We start from the raw sequence: 18,690 nt of genomic DNA, 5'->3' as shown, positions 1-18,690 counted from the left end.
TGTATAAATAAAGTATTTTACAAGCAGCTCAAGGCGATAATACGACATTTTTCACATATATAAAAGCTGTTTCGCACTTCCTCCTGAAAATATATTAATTACCTGTTTCATTGCAGTGGTCTCGACATTTGCTGATATTGCCAAACAGTGAATGCACAGCATGATATACCATCATAAACGCTTTTTTGAGTATCAATCGTAAGATTTAGATTTGCTCTTGCTGTGCTCATTTCGGCGTCGCACGATTGTATGTTGCTTTAATCACCCTAAGCGATTTCTCTTAGGACCAGAACCTTCTGGATTTCTCGGAAATATTCGTAGCTGACGCCTGTTCTGATATAAATAAAATTATTTACTTACCAAGTGCGCCGAGACGATAGGCGGTTGTGACCAACACAGTTCCCTTCTCCACGAAATAGTGTGGAGTACCATCGAAGGAAAAACCCCTTGAGAAGCCGCCACCGTGAATGTAGACCATGACGGGGAAAGGACCACCCCCCGTAGCCGGCACATACACGTTGAGGTAGAGGCAGTCTTCGGAACCGTCGTAGTCGGTCTGGGGGCAGCCTCGCGCGAGGGTAAGCGCGTCTCGAACCCCGGACCAGGAGGGAGCCGGCTGCGGGTCCTGCGCATGTCAGCACGTGCGTCAAGGATCGGCTAGCAAGACCAATCGCTACTGCCACACTTACATGCACGCGTCACGGTACGAAATATTGATCCACACATTTAAACATTAATACACTTAAACATCGTTCCTCTACACTGAAGGGAAAAAAATCAGAGCAGCAAAAAGTAATTAATGTAGACTAATGAAATTTCGGGAATACATTTGTCTAGGTATCATTTTTAAGTGATTAACATTACAAATCGCAGCTTAATACAAGTGTGAGATAAGCTATTGCAAATGTGAAATGCTGGTACATTAATAATCGGTGTAAATGCTAAAATGTTGAATGCGAGCATGCAAGCGCGCGTGCGTTGTGTTGCACAGGTGCCGAATGTCAGTTTGTGGGTTGGCGTTCCAAGCCTGTTGCACTTGGTCGGTCAATACAGGGACGGTTAATGCTGTTTGTGATGGACGACGCTGGAGATGTCGTCCGATGCTGTCTCATATGTGCTCGATTGGAGGCAGATCCGGTGATCGGGCAGGCCAAGATAACGTGTCGGCACTCTGTAGAGCTTGTTGGGCTACAAAAGCGGTAGGTGGGCGAGCGTTGTCCTGTGGAAAACGCGCCGGAGACAGCTGTTCGTGAATGGCATCACAACAGGTCGAAGCACCAGACTGGCTACAAATTTGCACTCAGGTTGCTTGGAACAACTACGAGAATGTTCCTGTTCTCGCAGTCCAGACCATAACTCCAAAGCAGCCATGGACGCGGATAGGGCAGCCTTTAAGGCCACCCTGACTGCAGAGACGGAGGAGGCATGCAGCCAACTGCGGCAATTGCGCTCGCAGATGGCGCACGACATCTGTGCGGACGCCGCAGGCGAAGAGAATACGCCAGCCGCCGCTCCCCTGACGGAGCAGCCGGCGGAAGGACACACCGCGGCGGACACACTGGGCACCGAAGAAGGCGGAACGCGCCGCAACAAAGCCAAAGCCTATCGGCTCCGAGCAGCTCTGCTCTGACGAGTGGGCTACCAAGGCGATCAGGACGCTCAATGGCATGGGCTACGTCGTCCGCCACACGGGAAAGACTCAGCCGCCGCGCTTGGCTTCGACGCACGCCCACCAGACACCGATGGACGACCTGGACCCTCCCCCGCGCGAAGTCACCACTGACAGCACGGCATTGGGCTCTCACAGCTCAAACTGTAGCACACAGTGCTGCAATACCGTCACGGACTGATCTCTTATGACGAACACTTGGCATGAGATGGAATCCGATTGCATGGTACCCGCTTCTAACTTAACTCATCCTTGCATGACCTATCGCAGTCCGCAAGACATCCACTACTGCTCTTACTACCCGACCTAACTATCGCAGAGGTTTTTTTCCCTTGGCGCTTGCCTTGACACTTTTTTCCCTCTGACCTTCAAACCGCTTTCCTTCGTTCGGCTTCCGACCCAATCTGTCTCCAGATGAGCGCGTATTAATGGTTAACCGTAACCAGACGTACGCAAACATCGCAGTACCCACATCCTGTCGCACCTCACTTGAGTGAACACTAACCCCTATGCACAGATGGCAGTAGACCTTTTGAGTTGGCCATCACGCCGGTGTGGGCGTGGAGGGGTTCCATTTCTTAGAAACAAAGTTCAGGTGTAGGTCGTGCGTGTAGCACGCAGAGAGGTTGGTTTCAGGACATTAACTGGCCTCCTTCTAACCAAACACGGCTGTCACTGGCATTGTAGAAGGACCAAATTTCATCTGAAAACAAAACAGATCTCTACCCTGCCCTCCAATGAGCTCTAGCTTGACAGCACTGAAATCGCAAATGGTGGTGGTTTCTGGTCAGTGGAATGCATGCTAGAGGGCATCTGCCTCGGAGTTGTCCTTGAAGTAACCGATTAGTCACCGTTCGTTGTGTCACTGTGATGCCAAATTCTGCTCAAATTGTTGTTGCAGTTGCTGAACGATGCGTCAGAGCCATACGCTGGACACGATGGTCTTCCCTCCCGGCACTGTCACGTGAGCGTCCGGAACCCAGTCTGCCTGTACCCTTACATCCTCGTGACTACCGCTCCCAGCGGTCATGTACAGTAGGTACATTTGGTTCAAATGGTTCAAATGGCTCTGAGCACTATGGGACTTAACAAACATCTGAGGTCATCAGTCCCCTAGAACGTAGAACTACTTAAACTTAACTAACCTAAGGTCATCACACACATCCATGCCCGAGGCAGGATTCGAACCTGCGACCGTAGCAGTCGCGCGGTTCCGGACTGAAGCACCTAGAACCGCTCGGCCACCACGGCCGGCAGCTACATTTCTGCCACGTCTTTCAGCAATATCTCAGGAGAAACATCCTTCTCGTAGCCCTATTATACGACCTAATTCAAACTGAATGAGATGTTGAGAATGGCATTTTTTGTCGCCTTAATGGCGTTCTTGATTAACATCTACTCAGCACGTCCAGGCTCAAAGGCAACTTATACCCACGACCGTTGTTGTGTGTATTTGAAGCAAACCTGATCCGCATCCTCATAGTGACGCTACTAGCGCGACTCTTATGAGACTGGCACGAAATATGAATAAACATCATCTTTCAGATGTAGAAAGATGCCCTCCAGCATTCCTTGATGTCGCACAACTCCTTCTTCAGGCAACGATAGGTTCAAAGTTTATTTATTCATTTATTCAGTGATTTGGTCTGGGCTTATTGAGATCTCCAGGTCCTCAGACCAGTTCAAACACCTCACGTAAGTTTGCAAAATTTTACACACCCGTATAAAGGACACTTGTCGCTTTGGAGCGCTACATACAGGGTTTTAGGGATATGAGAGCAGATATTTTTATTGATGACTGAAGACAGTGTACTGAACAACATTATATCGGTATGTACTTCATCTGCAGACTAACAGTTATAACTACTAGGAGTAATATGTTTCTAGATAGGTTAGTATCTTCAAGTAGTTGTGCCAAGAGATTTTATTAATGCTTACGAGGGCTGTTAAGGAAGTAAGCTCAGATCGGTCGCGAAATGGAAATGACAGTGAAAATCCGCAGCAGCTTTGCACTGATGTGTTGAGCAGTCCCTAGGAAGCCTGTCGATCGTTTCACGTATCTCTTTTTAGTTCTGACAAGGGAACCTCCCCATCGCACCCCCCTCAGGTTTTGTTATAAGTTGTCACAGTAGATAGGCCTTGAAAAACTGAACACAGATCAATCGAGAAAATAGGAAGTTGTGTGGAACTATTTATTTATTTATTTATTTATTTATTGGTCCCTGGGACCAAATTAAGGAGAAGTCTCCATGGTCATGGAACGAGTCAATACATGAAATTATAACACGATATTAGAAACAGATAAAATGAAATATAAAAAAACATATTCAGGTGACAAGTCGTAAATTTAAATAAAGAAAATCAACAATGTAACACTGGAATCTGCTTAATTTTTTAGCTCTTCCAGGAGCTCCTCGACAGAATAGAAGGAGTGAGCCATGAGGAAACTCTTCAGTTTAGACTTAAAAGAGTTTGGGGTACTGCTAAGATTTTTGAGTTCTTGTGGTAGCTTATTGAAAATGGATGCAGCAGAATACTGCACTCCTTTCTGCACAAGAGTCAAGGAAGTGCAATCCACATGCAGATTGGATTTCTGCCTAGTATTAACTGAGTGAAAGCTGCTAACTCTTGGGAATAGGCTAATATTGCTAACAACAAACGACATTAAAGAAAATATATACTGTGAGGGCAATGTCAGAATTCCCAGACTATTGAATAGGGGTCGACAAGAGGTTCTCGAACTTACACCACATATAGCTCGAACAGCCCGTTTTTGAGCCAAAGATACCCTTTTTGAATCAGAAGAATTACCGCAAAAAATAATACCATACGACATAAGCGTATGGAAATATGCGAAGTAGACTACTTTTCGTGTTGAAGTGTCACTTATTTCAGATACTGTTCTAATGGTAAATAAAGCAGCATTTAGTTTCTGAACAAGATCCTGAACATGGGCTTTCCACAACAGCTTACTATCTATCCGAACGCCTAAGAACTTGAACTGTTCCGTCTCGCTTATAATATGCCCATTCTGTCTGATCAAAATATCGGTTTTTGTTGAATGGTGAGTTAGAAACTGTAAAAACTGAGTCTTACTGTGATTTAGCATCAAATTATTTTCCACAAGCCACGAACTTATTTCATGAACTACGTTATTTGATACTGTTTCAATATTACACACAAGATCCTTCACTATCAAGCTGGTGTCATCAGCAAACAGAAATATTTTTGAATCACCTGTAATACTAGAAGGCATATCATTTATATAAATAAGAAACAGCAGTGGCCCAAGCACCGACCCTTGGGGAACGCCCCACTTAACAGTGCCCCATTGGGACTGAACATCACTACCACTCTCAATATTGCGGAGAATTACCTTTTGCTTTCTATTCTTAAGGTAAGAGGCGAACCAATTGTAAGCTACTCCCCTTACTCCATAATGGTCCAACTTCTGCAGTAACATTTTGTGGTCAACACAGTCAAAAGCCTTCGTTAAATCAAAGAAAACACCTAGCGTTCGCAACCTTTTATTTAATCCGTCCAGAACCTCACAGAGAAAAGAGAATATAGCATTTTCAGTTGTTAAACCATTTCTAAAACCAAACTGAACATTTGACAGCAAATTATGTGAATTTAAATGCTCCAGTAACCTTGCATATACAATCTTCTCGATAACTTTAGCAAACACCGATGGCATAGAAATAGGTCTATAATTGTCAACATTATCCCTGACTCCCTTTTTATAAAGTGGCTTCACTACCGAGTACTTTAAGCGGTCAGGAAACCGACCACTCCTAAAGGAAAAGTTACATGTATGGCTAAGTAATGGGCTAACATACATAGAACAATACTTCAGTATTCTGCTAGATACCCCGTCATATCCATGAGAGTTCTTGGTCTTTAGTGATTTAATTATTAACTCAATCTCCCTCTTGTCAGTATCATGGAGGAGCATTTCAGGTAACAGTCTCGGAACACTTTTTTCTAAGAGCGCTATATGATTCCCTGTTGGGACTAGGTTTCTATTTAGTTCACCTGCTATATTCAGAAAGTGATTATTAAATACTATATCCTCGACCTCTCTCTGCAGACCAGCCACTTCCTTTACGACTGACCATATGGTTTTAATTTTATCCTGAGACTTAGCTATTCTATGTGCATGCCACATACTTTTTGCCTTCCTAATAACTATGAAAAAAATAAGCAAAATTTACAAACTGAGTAGTCCATGTGCAACATAGGCAACATCAAGGACAGTGTGAGCTCAGGAGTGCCGTGGTCCCATGGTTAGCGTGAGCCGCTGTGGACTGAGGGGTCCTTGGTCCAAGGCTTCCCTTGAGTGAAAAGTTTACTTTCTTTATTTTGGCAAAGTTATGATCTGTCCGTCCGTTCATTAACGTCTCTGTTCACCGTAATAAGTTTAGTGTCTGTGTTTTGCGACCGCACCGCAAAACCGTGCGATTTGTAGACGAAAGGACGTGCCTCTCCAATGGGAACGGAAAACATTTGATCGCAAGGTCATAGGTCAACCGATTCCTCCACAGGAAAACACGTCTGATATATTCTATACGACACTGGTGACGGCATGTGCGTCACATGACAGGAATTTGTTTTCGACCCATCTAACTTGTAGACTTGGCGAATGGGTAAAAAGATTCTTCTACGTTGCCCGATTTAGGTTTTCTTGTGGATGTGATAATCACTCCCAAAAAAGTGATGATCTGAACATGTCCTGGAATTTTGGAGAGCGAAGTTGATTATGTGTGAGTGTCTGAACTTTGATAATTGACACACGATCACGTAAACAATACTGCTCTGTGTACCTGTGCAGCTTCGCAAAATCATAGACTCTTTTCACAAAGTATTTCACTTGCCGAAAACCAAACACATCTAACGGTTGCACAAGAGGTGTACAACCTGGACGAATGGTAATCACGTCTACTTCCACACTAAAATTGAACAATGCCTGATCCTTCTGTCCTGTATAGGCTGTATAAAAAATTAAACTTTTCACTCGAGGGAAGCCTTGAACCTTTCACAGCTGCACTCGCTAACTACGGGACCACGGCGCTCCTGAGCTCACACTGTCCTTGATATTGCATATCTTGCACATGGACTACTCAGTTTGTATATTTTGCTTACTTTTTTCATAGTTCCACACAACTTCTTCCTGTTTTTACGATTGATCTGTGTTCAGTTTTTCAAGGCCTATCCACTGTGCCAACTTATAACTAAATCTGAGGGGGGTGCGATGGGGAGGTTCCCTTGTGAGCACACAGTGAGCACGTTAAGATGCCTAGACCAACAGTGTCTCCCGCTAAAGTATGGGTCCGAGAGATTTCGCCTGATTTCATGCAACCCCACATAACATAACTGTCATGCATTTCTTCCTTCATGACAATTCTTGGCCGCACACTTCAGGGGCAATGAGGACGCCCCTGCAGCGTTTTAGATGGAACGTATTTGATCAACCACCATGCAGTCTGGACTTGGCTCTCTGCTCACGTGAACTGCTGGCTATGAAGACATTTTGGTGCAGACCAGCGTATAGCAACCACAGGCAGCTGTTTTTATGATAGCGTGTTGGAAAGATTGTACAATGTTACGAAAAAATGTCTAAGTCGGAGCGACGCCTATGTAAAGAAGTAACTGGAAGGTATAGCAAACTGTTGCAAATAAAACATTTTTGATTATCACTGCGGTTTCCATTTCGCGACCGATCGATCCTTACTTTCCGAACAGCTCTCAGTTACTTTCTCCTGGGCAGCAGATCAGATGTTGAAGGGTGGACGCATAGACACAAAACGTGTAGCCTATAGTGACGGTTGTAGTCCACTTAGCGGTGCAGTTAAGACTGTGCAGAAATAATCAGGTAGTAAATTATGTGACCTGTTTATGGGATGAGTGTTAGACGTAAAGAGAAACACACACACTGGAGTGGACAAATATTATGGTACCAACGATCACAGTATCTGCAGTTAGACCTCTAACACTCTGTATAATGCAGTATTGATACCAGGCAGTCATGCGAACGTCTACCTCTGACGTAAATCATGACAATGAAGTGGTGAGTATGTGCCAGTCAGCTATAAGGATCGAGCGCAGTAAGAAGGGACGATGTGGAGGAGTAACAGAATATCAGAGAGAAGCTGTCATGTTTGGAGGTGCCAATGATGGCACCGAGAATTAAGTTGCAGGATGTGTTGGTGAATCTACGAGATCTGCTCGACATGAGTACAACAAGTGGTGTGTCACTCGCAACCACGTAACACAGTGTAAGAATAGTCGTAAAAAGATGCTTACCGACAGACGCTAGAGACGAGTGTCACTCCTGTCAATGACAATCGATTTCAAACCCGAGACAGTAATTACTGTTCAGTGGAAGGAGGTCTATCTCAACCAGTTATATTGCGAAGGGAAATGTGAAGAATAGGCCTTTTGAGTCGAGGCATTGCTGTAACGGCACATGTCTACAATGGGCCAACACAGCTGGGTAGTTGCTGACTCCAGGCGTGGCGTTCAATTGGTGCAAGACGTCGAGTGAAGCGACAGTCCAATAAGACGTTCCACTCATAGTGCAGAGCGGATGTGACTCTGGCTGGAGGTGGTTCTGTGATTTTTCTGGGATGAATTTCGTTTCGAGACCCTGGCTCACTTATTCACCTTACCGTGAACATGGAACAGGAGGTTTATCTCAGCATTCTCAGTAATCATGTGTTGCTCTTTCTTCAGCATCTTCATGAAGCTTACGTAGTGGATAGTCTCGTATTCCGAAGTGACAAAAGCCAGGCACGCTATCGGACCTCGACTGCTCGAATGGCTCGTTCAACCACCCGACCTTAGGCAACACCGACTCAAAGGAAGGCCTCGGCGCTTGTTCGTGACGTCACGTCAGCTAGGTACGGCGGACGCCAGGTCTGTTGCAGGCATACTCCCTCACTGACACAGGAAAATGTGAAACTATTGGCGGTAGTTGACCAACACACTTTGTTCTGAGAGATTTCTGCAATCAATTAATTGTGCAATTCATTACACTTGTTAACAAATAGTGTACTCCTGAACATAAATTTTCACCTGTTTTAAGGATTGACATACAAAAACGACTTCATGGTCCAGCAGCAACAGAATTCATGCTTCTTTACCTTATTTGTAAATCTGAGGAAGTTATGTTTGTACTGGGTTGCTTTTACAAGAAACTGTGAACATATTGGTGCTCTTCTTTAGGTATCTTGGTTGACTATGGGGTGAGGAGCACTAAATGTTAATGAAATATCTTGCGATTGTACACGTTGGGGGAGGGGGTGGGGGACAGAAGAAGAGGCAAAAGAGAGATACTTGTTTTATCAAATAAAATTTTTTTATTTTTTTTAAGGTTCTCCTTTCAGTTGCAAGAGGGGAATATTTATCTTTTCTAATGTGCACGTTTAAAAAAGTTTAAGCTCAGCAGTATTTTCGATGTATGAAGCTATTTTGTTTCCTGTTTAGAATTCCCTTCGTTGAAAACGACTGTAATCTAATGACTGGCAACAGTTGGACATTTAGACATGTAAATTGATTCACATTTCCAGTGACGATATCAAACGAAAATAAATAAATAAATAAATAAAAGAAACGAGTTCATTGTAAGGGGGTTGGGGTAACTTTCGAAAACAAAATGGATCAAGGAAATATAGTTACTTGAATGTAAAATTTCCGAAGATTGCAATGGGGCAAAGCGTCTTCTCATATTGATCTACGTTTGTTTCGACAGGATTCAGTAATACAGAACTATGATCTTCATTTGTAGCTTTACGATAGTAAGAAAATCTTTCATCTAAATAAACCTGCAGAATCCAAAACAATACCAAACATTTTGTCCAAAAATAAGAGACTTATAGTGATAAGCACGCCCTGGCGTTTCTGCCTGCAACAAACCTGGCGTTCGCCGTGCCTAGCTGACGTGACGTCACCAACAAGCGCCGAGGCCTTCCTTTGAGTCGGTGTTGCCTTAGGCCGTCAGCACACGAGGCGAACTAGCTAACGTTAACGTGGCGCTCTACGAGTTTTGTGACGTCACTTCCTGCTATTTCTCGGAGAGGACCCGTTTCGTCACGTGAAACACAAGTTTTGTGATATTTCGGCAACGTGCCACGTAAATTAGAACCAATGGGAAGCAAGAACGCTCCCTACGTCACAATCAGAAAGCGAGACCCCATACTATATTTGTCGTGCTCAGTAGAAGCCCTTATTCGGTGGGTTTACATTATACGTTGCAGGCTATGAATATATGCGCATCTAAGAACCAGCACATTGAATGCCTCGAGAACGATTTATTGTAATAAAATGATGGTAAACATCGTATTGGTGATTAAAGAATCTCCATACTTACTATTTTCGCGTTGTAATTCGCGTGCTAAGGTGCTATGAGGCGACGACTCATTGAAGAGTTACGAAAACGTGTAGTTCTTGTTATTATTTGTTATCGTTAAATGACAATAAAATTTTGGTAATTAAAGCCTTTCGGAAATTGTAACATAAAATATGTGGCGGTTAGACCTTCAGCTTACTCAGTCGCGGCTGCACCGCCGTAGTGGTCGGTTATGTGTGCGCAGCGTTCCCGACAGTGCAAGTCACTGGCGTTTATATCGCGCGTGTTTTGATATTTACTCTCTGATTTGAATTGGAATCTCAAGTGCGAAAGTATACACTGAAGTTTAGTTCCAGTTTTGGTACTGAGTGTCCAAACATTTACGAATTTGAAGATTTGTTCTTTGGAACGTTTAAAGTACCGGAAAAAGACGTTTTTGGAATGGCATACGACTTCCTGAGTGACGTACACACGGTGAAATTGCGGAACGAGGAAATCTGCTGAAGAACTATGTACACGACGGATGGGGACGCCGAGTACGAAACCATGCTAGCAGACTCGTGTTAACATTACGTGCGCTTGGTTAGGTCTCAGAACCGTAAAAGTGCATCTGTTACCATTTGAACTTGATCTGGTGTACGTTAAACAGGCTGTGGAGGTAACATGCACTACAAAATGGACAATGGTGTGAGAACTGTTAAAATTGATTTACAATCCCGCATACTGTCCTTTCTCAAAGTGTGCGGATTTCAAGTTTCGTAGTTTTTACGAGGGGCAACAACGGACTTGTTCTGCCATCTTAGGGCGGAGTGTCCGCGAGGACGACCGTCACAGCTCCCTGCCAAGATAGATTCGGGAGGCCAGCCGGAGGCTCATTATGCCGCAGTCGCCAACCGTTTGTTTACGCTCAGCGACACCGTCGTGCGCCCTCCCGACGACGCAGCAATCGCTGCCGCTGCAGCGGTAACTGAAGTGTCGCAAATTAAAGCATTCCCTGTGAGAGCAGACTTGGAATGTCCGACGCTCAAGCAGAAATTTCAGCGAAACGCATTCTAATTTTGTTCCTGAACTTAGTTCCCCTTCACGTGGCTTCGTGGGTGATTCAGCTCTGAAAGAAGGTTCATCTTGTGCACCGCTGGACAACACCACTATCAAATCCACCGTTCCTGCCATCGACTCTTTAAATAAGCGTAACAGCACCAACGACAAGAAGTGACATGACAGCTTGGAAATAAACGTCACAGTTCACACAGAAGCCGGCCGCTGTGGCCGAGCGGTTCTAGGTGCTTCAGTCTGGAACCGCGCTGCTGCTACGGTCGTAGGTTCGAATCCTGCCTCGGGCATGGATGTGTGTGATGTCCTTAGGTTAGTTAGGTTTAAGTAGATCTAAGTCTAGGGGACTGATGACATCAGATATTAAGTCCCATATTGCTTATAGTCATTTGAACTATTTTTGAAGTTCACACTGAGGCGCTTGACGCACATTCGGGTGCCACTGAACAAGCGGTTCCTACCTAAAAAAAGTGTCCGTATCCGAGTGTTCCGGCGTAACACGAAGTTGAAGAACGCTAGAGCAGAGAAGGCTGTGAGACGACGTCAGCCAATAGCCCGCTGACTAGGCCCGCACCACAATAGGAGCGTCCTCCGTACGAAGAGGACGTAAGTGCCGCTCCTGACAGCCTTGGCCGGGCATAGAACACGGACACTAGCACAGAGGCCTAGATGAGCAATGCTATTAACGATAGCAGTGACTTAGGAGCGACTGTGAATGCTTACATGGACATTGTATATAATGAAGGACCACTGACTGTTTGCATGTCGCCCATCGCTTGCGACAACTTGTTGAACATACAAAGTTACGTAATGTGATTTGCTTGAATTGTTGTATAGCTATCCGAGAAAGCAGCATCACTTACGCACCCTATAAGAGACGAGTGGGCAGGACCCGACACCGAGTCCCAGAAAGTTTTCCAAGGCCGACCGTCGCCTGACAAAAAGAAACTTCGCATTGCTCACAGAGGAGTTGTTGAGGCAGAACAACAATTATGGCCGGTAACCCAACAAGTGGGTGCAAAACTGAAAAACAGCCAACCTGAAACAATGGCATTATTCACAACTGGCACCTTAGCACCCATGGGCTCCGACGACAATTGAAACTTACCACCGCCTGGTCCTTGGTGGATGGACAACGAAACCGTCAGAAATGAGAGCCAGCCGTAGTTTTATATTGAGATTTGTGTGTGAATGTGTATTAATCGACTGAGCAGCATCTCCTTCTCAATGAACGATAGTTTCAAATGCAACATAACAACAGTTAATATTAACAGAATTCAGATTGATGTAAAACTGAGCGCTCTGGCTTTGAGCTCCTACAGGAAGCCTGCGTAAAACTGAAAGTAGCGGGATTTGTAGCCATAACTAACATCAAGAGGTCTATACAGCAATCGCAATCCTGCTAATAGCTGGTATCCATCACTCGAATGTAATGTTCAAATATGTGTGAGTTCTTAAGGGACCAAACTGCAGAGGTCACCGGTCCCTAGACTCACACACTACTTAAACTAACTTATGCTAAGAGCACCACTCACACACGCATGCCCGAGGGAGAACTCGAACTTCCGGTGGGAGGGGCCGCGCAGTCAGTGACATGGCGCCTCTAACCGCGCGGCTCGAACATAATACGGCTAACGAATGGACAGGGCATGTTGTTGTTGTTGTTGTGGTCTTCAGTCTTGAGACTGGTTTGATGCAGCTACTCTATCCTGTGCAAGCTGCTTGATCTCTCAGTACGTACTGCAGCCTACATCCTTCTGAATCTGCTTAGTGTATTCATCTCTTGGTCTCCCTCTACGATTTTTACCCTCCACGCTGCCCTCCAGTACTAAATTGGTGATCCCTTGATGTCTCAGAACATGCCCTACCAACCGATCCCTCCTTATAGTTAAGTTATGCTACAAACTCCTCTTCTCCCCAATTCTATTCAATACCTCCTCATTAGTTATGTGATCTACCCATCTAATCTTAAGCATTCTTCTGTAGCTCCACATTTCGAAAGCTTCTATTCTCTTCTTGTCCGAACTATTTATCGTCCATGATTCACTTCCATACATGGCTACACTCCATACAAATACTCTCAGAAACGGCTTCCTGACACTTAAATCTATACTCGATGTTAACAAATTTCTCTTCTTCAGAAACGCTTTCCTTGTCATTGCCAGTCTACATTTTATATCCTCTCTACTTCGACCATCATCAGTTATTTTGCTCCCCAAATAGCAAAACTCCTTTACTGCATTAAGTGTCTCATTCCCTAATCTAATTCCCTCAGCATCACACGAGGTAACTCGACTACATTCCATTATCCTCATTTTGCTTTTGTTGATGTTCATGTTATATCCTCCTTTCAAGACACTGTCCATTCCGTTCAACTGCTCTTCCAAGTCCTTTGCTGTCTCTGACAGAATTACAATGTCATCTGCGAACCTTAAAGTTTTTATTTCTTCTCCATGGATTTTAATACCTACTCCGAATTTTTCTTTTGTTTCCTTTATTGCTTGCTCAATATACAGATTGAATAACATTGGGGAGAGGCTACAACCCTGTCTCGCTTCCTTCCCAACCAGTGCTTCCATTTCATCTCCCTCGTCTCTTATAACTGCCATCTGGTTTCTGGACAGGGCATATCCTGCAGAATCTATGGCATTCACATTGTCAACTTATACGAACCATCTTGCAGTAACCGCCGACAGGAACGTTCTTCCTTTTATAAAAATAATGTGCCTTTTTAAATTAATGAGTCTGCCGCGAATTGTATCGTAGAGGGAGATTTTAACTGTGTTGTATCACCAAAAGACCAAACAACGAACTTTAGCAAATGCACAGAACTCGACCACCTGGTCTCTTGGACTGAAACTACTTGACAATCGGGAAAAAATACACGGGGCCGCGCCTCATTCATATATTCGCATTCATACGGGTAGCCTCAGATTCCGCCAGCTGGATAGACTGCTTACGTCTCCGCCGCTCTCAGCCAAATTGGAGTGAATGGCTTTTCTGATCACAGTGCCCATCAATGCTACATAAATCTCCAGCGCCCAGAAGTGTTTCGTTGGAGAATGAAAGTCAGCCAGTTGCAAGACAAGCAGAGGCATGCAGACATCAAGCTGCCTGAGGAGCAAGTAAAGCGCTCTCAAACCCATTGCAGATCGATTATTGAATAGTGGCTACACAGCGCCAAACCGAAACTTAGATCAACAGTACATAGTTATGCTCATCAAGAGTCCTATTGGTACAAGCAAACAATAGAATTTTCCTTTCTTCTAGGAGTGCTAGTTCTGCAAGTTTCGCAGGAGAGCTTCTGCGAAGTTTGGAAGGTAGGAGACGAGGTCCTGCCGAAAGCAAAGCTGGTGAAGACGGGTCGCCAGTTATGCTTGGGAAGCTGAGCTGGTAGAGCACTTGCCCTCGAAATGCACGGTCCGGTACGCAATTTTAAACCGCCAGGAAATGTCATATCAGCGCACACTCCTCTGCAGAGAAAAAATTTCATTCTGGTAATAGAATTTTAACTTGTCATGTCTCCGTGAACGATACCATTCTACCGACAACACAGCTGATGACGTTTCTTGCCCTATAAAGAAGTACAAGGCGAAAACTACGAACCTGTATCGCAAACAAATTAAGGGCACCATAACACGATCCCAATCAAATGACATCGTGTCGGAAGAAACAACCTGACTGTTCCACACTTTATAAAACTTGCCGCGACAGAAAGCTAATTGAAGAGGTTGTTGATGAGACGGGGACTAGTTACAAGACACCGCGATATCTCGTCGCATGTATACTACAGAGAACTTTACGACAGGCACCAGATCAGTGACGCGCGCTGCTCCGAAGTACTACATGAAATAGTCTGCGTATAGTCACGTGACGACAGTGATACGCTTGAGGCCTCATTCAATGAAAACTATATACAGTACGCCGTGCTCAGGGCCACGAAACGAAAACCTCCTGTACCCTGTAACAGCCTACACACTAATGGAATATCTTGGCCCCAACATTAGCCCAGCATGTGAATGAATTGTGGCAGTTTGAATCTGTACCAGGAGAACTCAAATAAGTCTTCATTGCGTCTTCATAAAAAAAATGGGAACAGCAAAAAAATACATGAAATGCGACCAATCACCTTACACGACTCAGACTTTAAAATCATAACAAGGACTGTGAAACAGCGGAAGCAAACGGTGTTACATAAAATACTCGGAAAACCCCACTACCTGGAAGCAATGTGATATCAGCTGCCTGCGATCTACGGGATGTGGGGATGTAGTATGTACTCTGGCGGACAATGAAGACACGGGCACGCTATTGTTTATAGACTTTGAAAAAGCGTATGACCTCATAAATCATGAATATATCATTAAGACAATGACGAACATGGGTTCCGGTTAACGTTTTGTCAAACTACTGCAGCAATTCGTTTCAGTCATTGACATTGCAAGAAGGCTGTTTAAGTTTTTTTTATTGGTAACGCCACGTAGCGATCTATATGAAAATCACTGACTGTGCTGTGTGCAGTCTGAGGCTGGTCGGCATTGTTGCAATAATCGCTATTGTAGTGTTGGGCAGTTGGCTGTTAACAGCGCGTAGCGTTGCGCAGTTGGAGGTGAGCCGCCAGCAGCGGTGGATGTGGGGACAAAGATGGAGGAATTTTGAGAGCGGACGATCTGGACGTGTGTCCATCAGAAAGAATAAATTTGTAATATTGGATATCATGGACTGATATATATATACATTATGACTTTTGAACACTATTAAGGTAAATACATTGCTTGTTCTCTATCAAAATCTTTCATTTGCTAACTATGCCTGTCAGTAGTTAGTGCCTTCAGTAGCTTGAATCTTTTATTTAGCTGGCAGCAGTGGCGCTCGCTGTATTGTGTAGTTCGAGTAACGAAGATTTTTGTGAGGTAAGTGGTTTGTGAAACGTATAGATTAATTTAGTCAGGGCCATTCTCTTGTAGGGATTATTGAAAGTCAGATTGCGTTTGCGCTAAAAAATATTGTGTGTCAGTTTAAAAACAGACATGTATAATTTTTCTAAGGGGACGTTTCAACATATCTTGATTACTGGTCACCTGGATGACAAAATAACACACACATCAAACAAAGTTTTGCATCATCCCGGTTCCCAGAACTCCTGAAGGTAGACGTTGACTGTCGGTATTGTACACAGACACAGTCCCTTTGACTGTTCAGAGATGTCACTAAACCCGTACAAAGATGTAAACCACCATACATGAGCAGTGCCTATTAGACGGAGGTGGTCCGACAGCCGATCAGTTCCAGTCATACCATCAGGAAGGAGGTACAGAGTTCGTATTGCCTGTAGTTCAACCATGCCTAGACGGTCAATGTCGCGGCTCGATCGCGTCCGCATTGTTACTTTGTGGTAGGAAGGGCTCTCAACAAGGGAAGTGTCCAGGCGTCTCGGAGTGAACCAAAGCGATGTTGTTCGGACATGGAGGAGATATATAGAGACAGGGTCTGTCGATGACATGCCTCACTCAGGCCGCCCAAGGGCTACTACTGCAGTGGATGATCGCTACCTACGGATTATGGCTCGGAGAAACCCTGACAGCAACACTACCATGTTTAATAAAGCTTTTAGTGCAGCCACAGGACGTCGTGTTAAGACTCAAACTGTGCGCAATAATCTGCACTATGCGCAACTTCACTCCCGACGTCCAAGGCGAGGACCGTCCTTGCGATCACGACACCTTACAGCGCGGTACTGATGGACCCAACAAGATGCCGAATAGACCGCTCACGATTGGCATCATGTTCTCTTCACCGATGAGTGTCACATATGCCTTCAACCAGACAATCGTCGGAGACGTGTTTGGAGGCAACCCGGTCAGGCTGAATGCCTTAGACACACTGTCTAGCGAGAGCAGCAAGGTGGAGGTTGCCTGATGTTTTGGGGTGGCATTATGTGGGGCCGACGTACGCCTCTGGTGGTCATGGAAGGCGCAACCATATCGACAGAATATTGGCGAGGCATTCTTCTTTATGGACGACAATTCGGGCCTCCATCGCGCACATCTTGTGAATGACATCCTTCAGGATAACGACATCGTTCGACTAGAGTGGTTAGCATCTTCTGCAGACAAGAACCCTATCGAACATGCCTGGGCTAGATTGAAAAGGGCTGTTCATGGACGACGTAACCCTAACCACTCTGAGGGATCTGAGTGATCGCCGTTGAGGAATGGGACAGTCTGGACCAACAGTGGCTTGATGAGCTTGTGGATAGTATGCCGCGACTAATACAGGCATGCATCAATGCAAGAGGACGTGCTACTCGGTATTAGAGGTACCGGTTTGTACAGCAATCTGGACCAGTACCTCTGAAGGTCTCGCTGTATAGTGGTACAGCATGCAATGTGTGGTTTTCATTAGCAATAAAAACGGCGGAAATGATGTTTATGTTGATCTCTATTCCAGTTTTCTGTACAGGTTCCGGAACTCTCGGAACCGAGGTGATGCAAAACTGTTTTTTGTGTGTGTATTTACGATATCTAACAGGCAAGGTTGTCTCCTAGCAATGGCGTTCTACGCATCAGCTAGTGATCAATTGGAATCAACATCGGAACGGAGAAAGGGGCTTCCATTGCTTATGCTGACTACGTGTGCTTAGCAGTTAAATCCATAGCAAATCTGACGGAAGTGGGGAACCTGAACGTCTTTAACACCTTCGTCTGTGCGAAGCTAAACAAGAGAAAGCCGACGGTGCTCCATATAGGAGGAGGCATTGGTGATGCTACCCAACTCGACTAGCGTGCAACGAGAGCACAGCACGGAGTTTACTGGGGCGCGGTACCAGATGTAATGGCGACAAAAAACAGGACAGACATGTTGCACTAGATCAGAGTCACAACATGAATTTATCCTGACAGGGACTTGGATCTCCTGCAAAGAGTGCACACAATCAGACTATCTACAGCTATGGAACGCTGATGTTACGAACATCACGAGGAGTGCGTTGTCTCATTAATACCAGACATAAATGTCGGACATTACTGAACATTCACATGCGTAAAACTATCAGCAATGACACACCGAGATTAATTAAGAACTTAACGTCATAATGGAGGCCATGCAGTATAATGCTACCAATAAACGAAATTTTGTTACCAATAACCTTTCGCCATATTAGACTCTACTACAACGCGTTTAGTTACCTACACACGAAAAGCTGACAACGTCCGTCCACCTTAGACTAACACGAGAATCTATACCTTTCTCACAGCAGATGACAGAGAAAACAGTCACATTCAAAAATAGCAGGAAGCTAAATGGAATAACATCTGGAGAAATAACCATAATTCTGTATTACCACCACGCGTCCAGTCTACATGGTATCTAATCACTAACGACAAAGTTATCACCAATGAGATGTTCCACGTCATCCACCAGTTTTGCCACATGCTGTCACGTGGAAACCTCAATTCACATGCTGATCACGGCACAGGATCCGCACAACGTCCACATCAGTTAACCAGACCAAAAAAAACGATACCCCCGCAGGAACCACAATGCCGCTGGTTGGATTACACCGCTGATTATATCACCAATACTTGAAGAGTACTGTGCTTATATGGAATATGAACATGCA

At 44.7% G+C, this 18,690-nt stretch overlaps 1 protein-coding gene across 1 annotated transcript in view; it reads right to left on the bottom strand.

The window, feature by feature from the left end:
• The window catches only part of LOC126095550 (juvenile hormone esterase-like), a 99,565-nt gene that overhangs the window by 62,031 nt on the left and 18,844 nt on the right, over positions 1 to 18,690 (bottom strand). The window contains exon 3 of the mRNA XM_049910329.1: positions 361 to 625. Coding sequence (XP_049766286.1) covers positions 361 to 625 — 265 coding nt within the window. The remainder of the gene's footprint in view (positions 1 to 360; positions 626 to 18,690) is intronic.

This window comes from Schistocerca cancellata, chromosome 8, assembly GCF_023864275.1.
Source record: "Schistocerca cancellata isolate TAMUIC-IGC-003103 chromosome 8, iqSchCanc2.1, whole genome shotgun sequence".
Classification (NCBI taxonomy): domain Eukaryota; kingdom Metazoa; phylum Arthropoda; class Insecta; order Orthoptera; family Acrididae; genus Schistocerca; species Schistocerca cancellata.
This window is presented reverse-complemented; position numbering and strand designations above follow the sequence as displayed.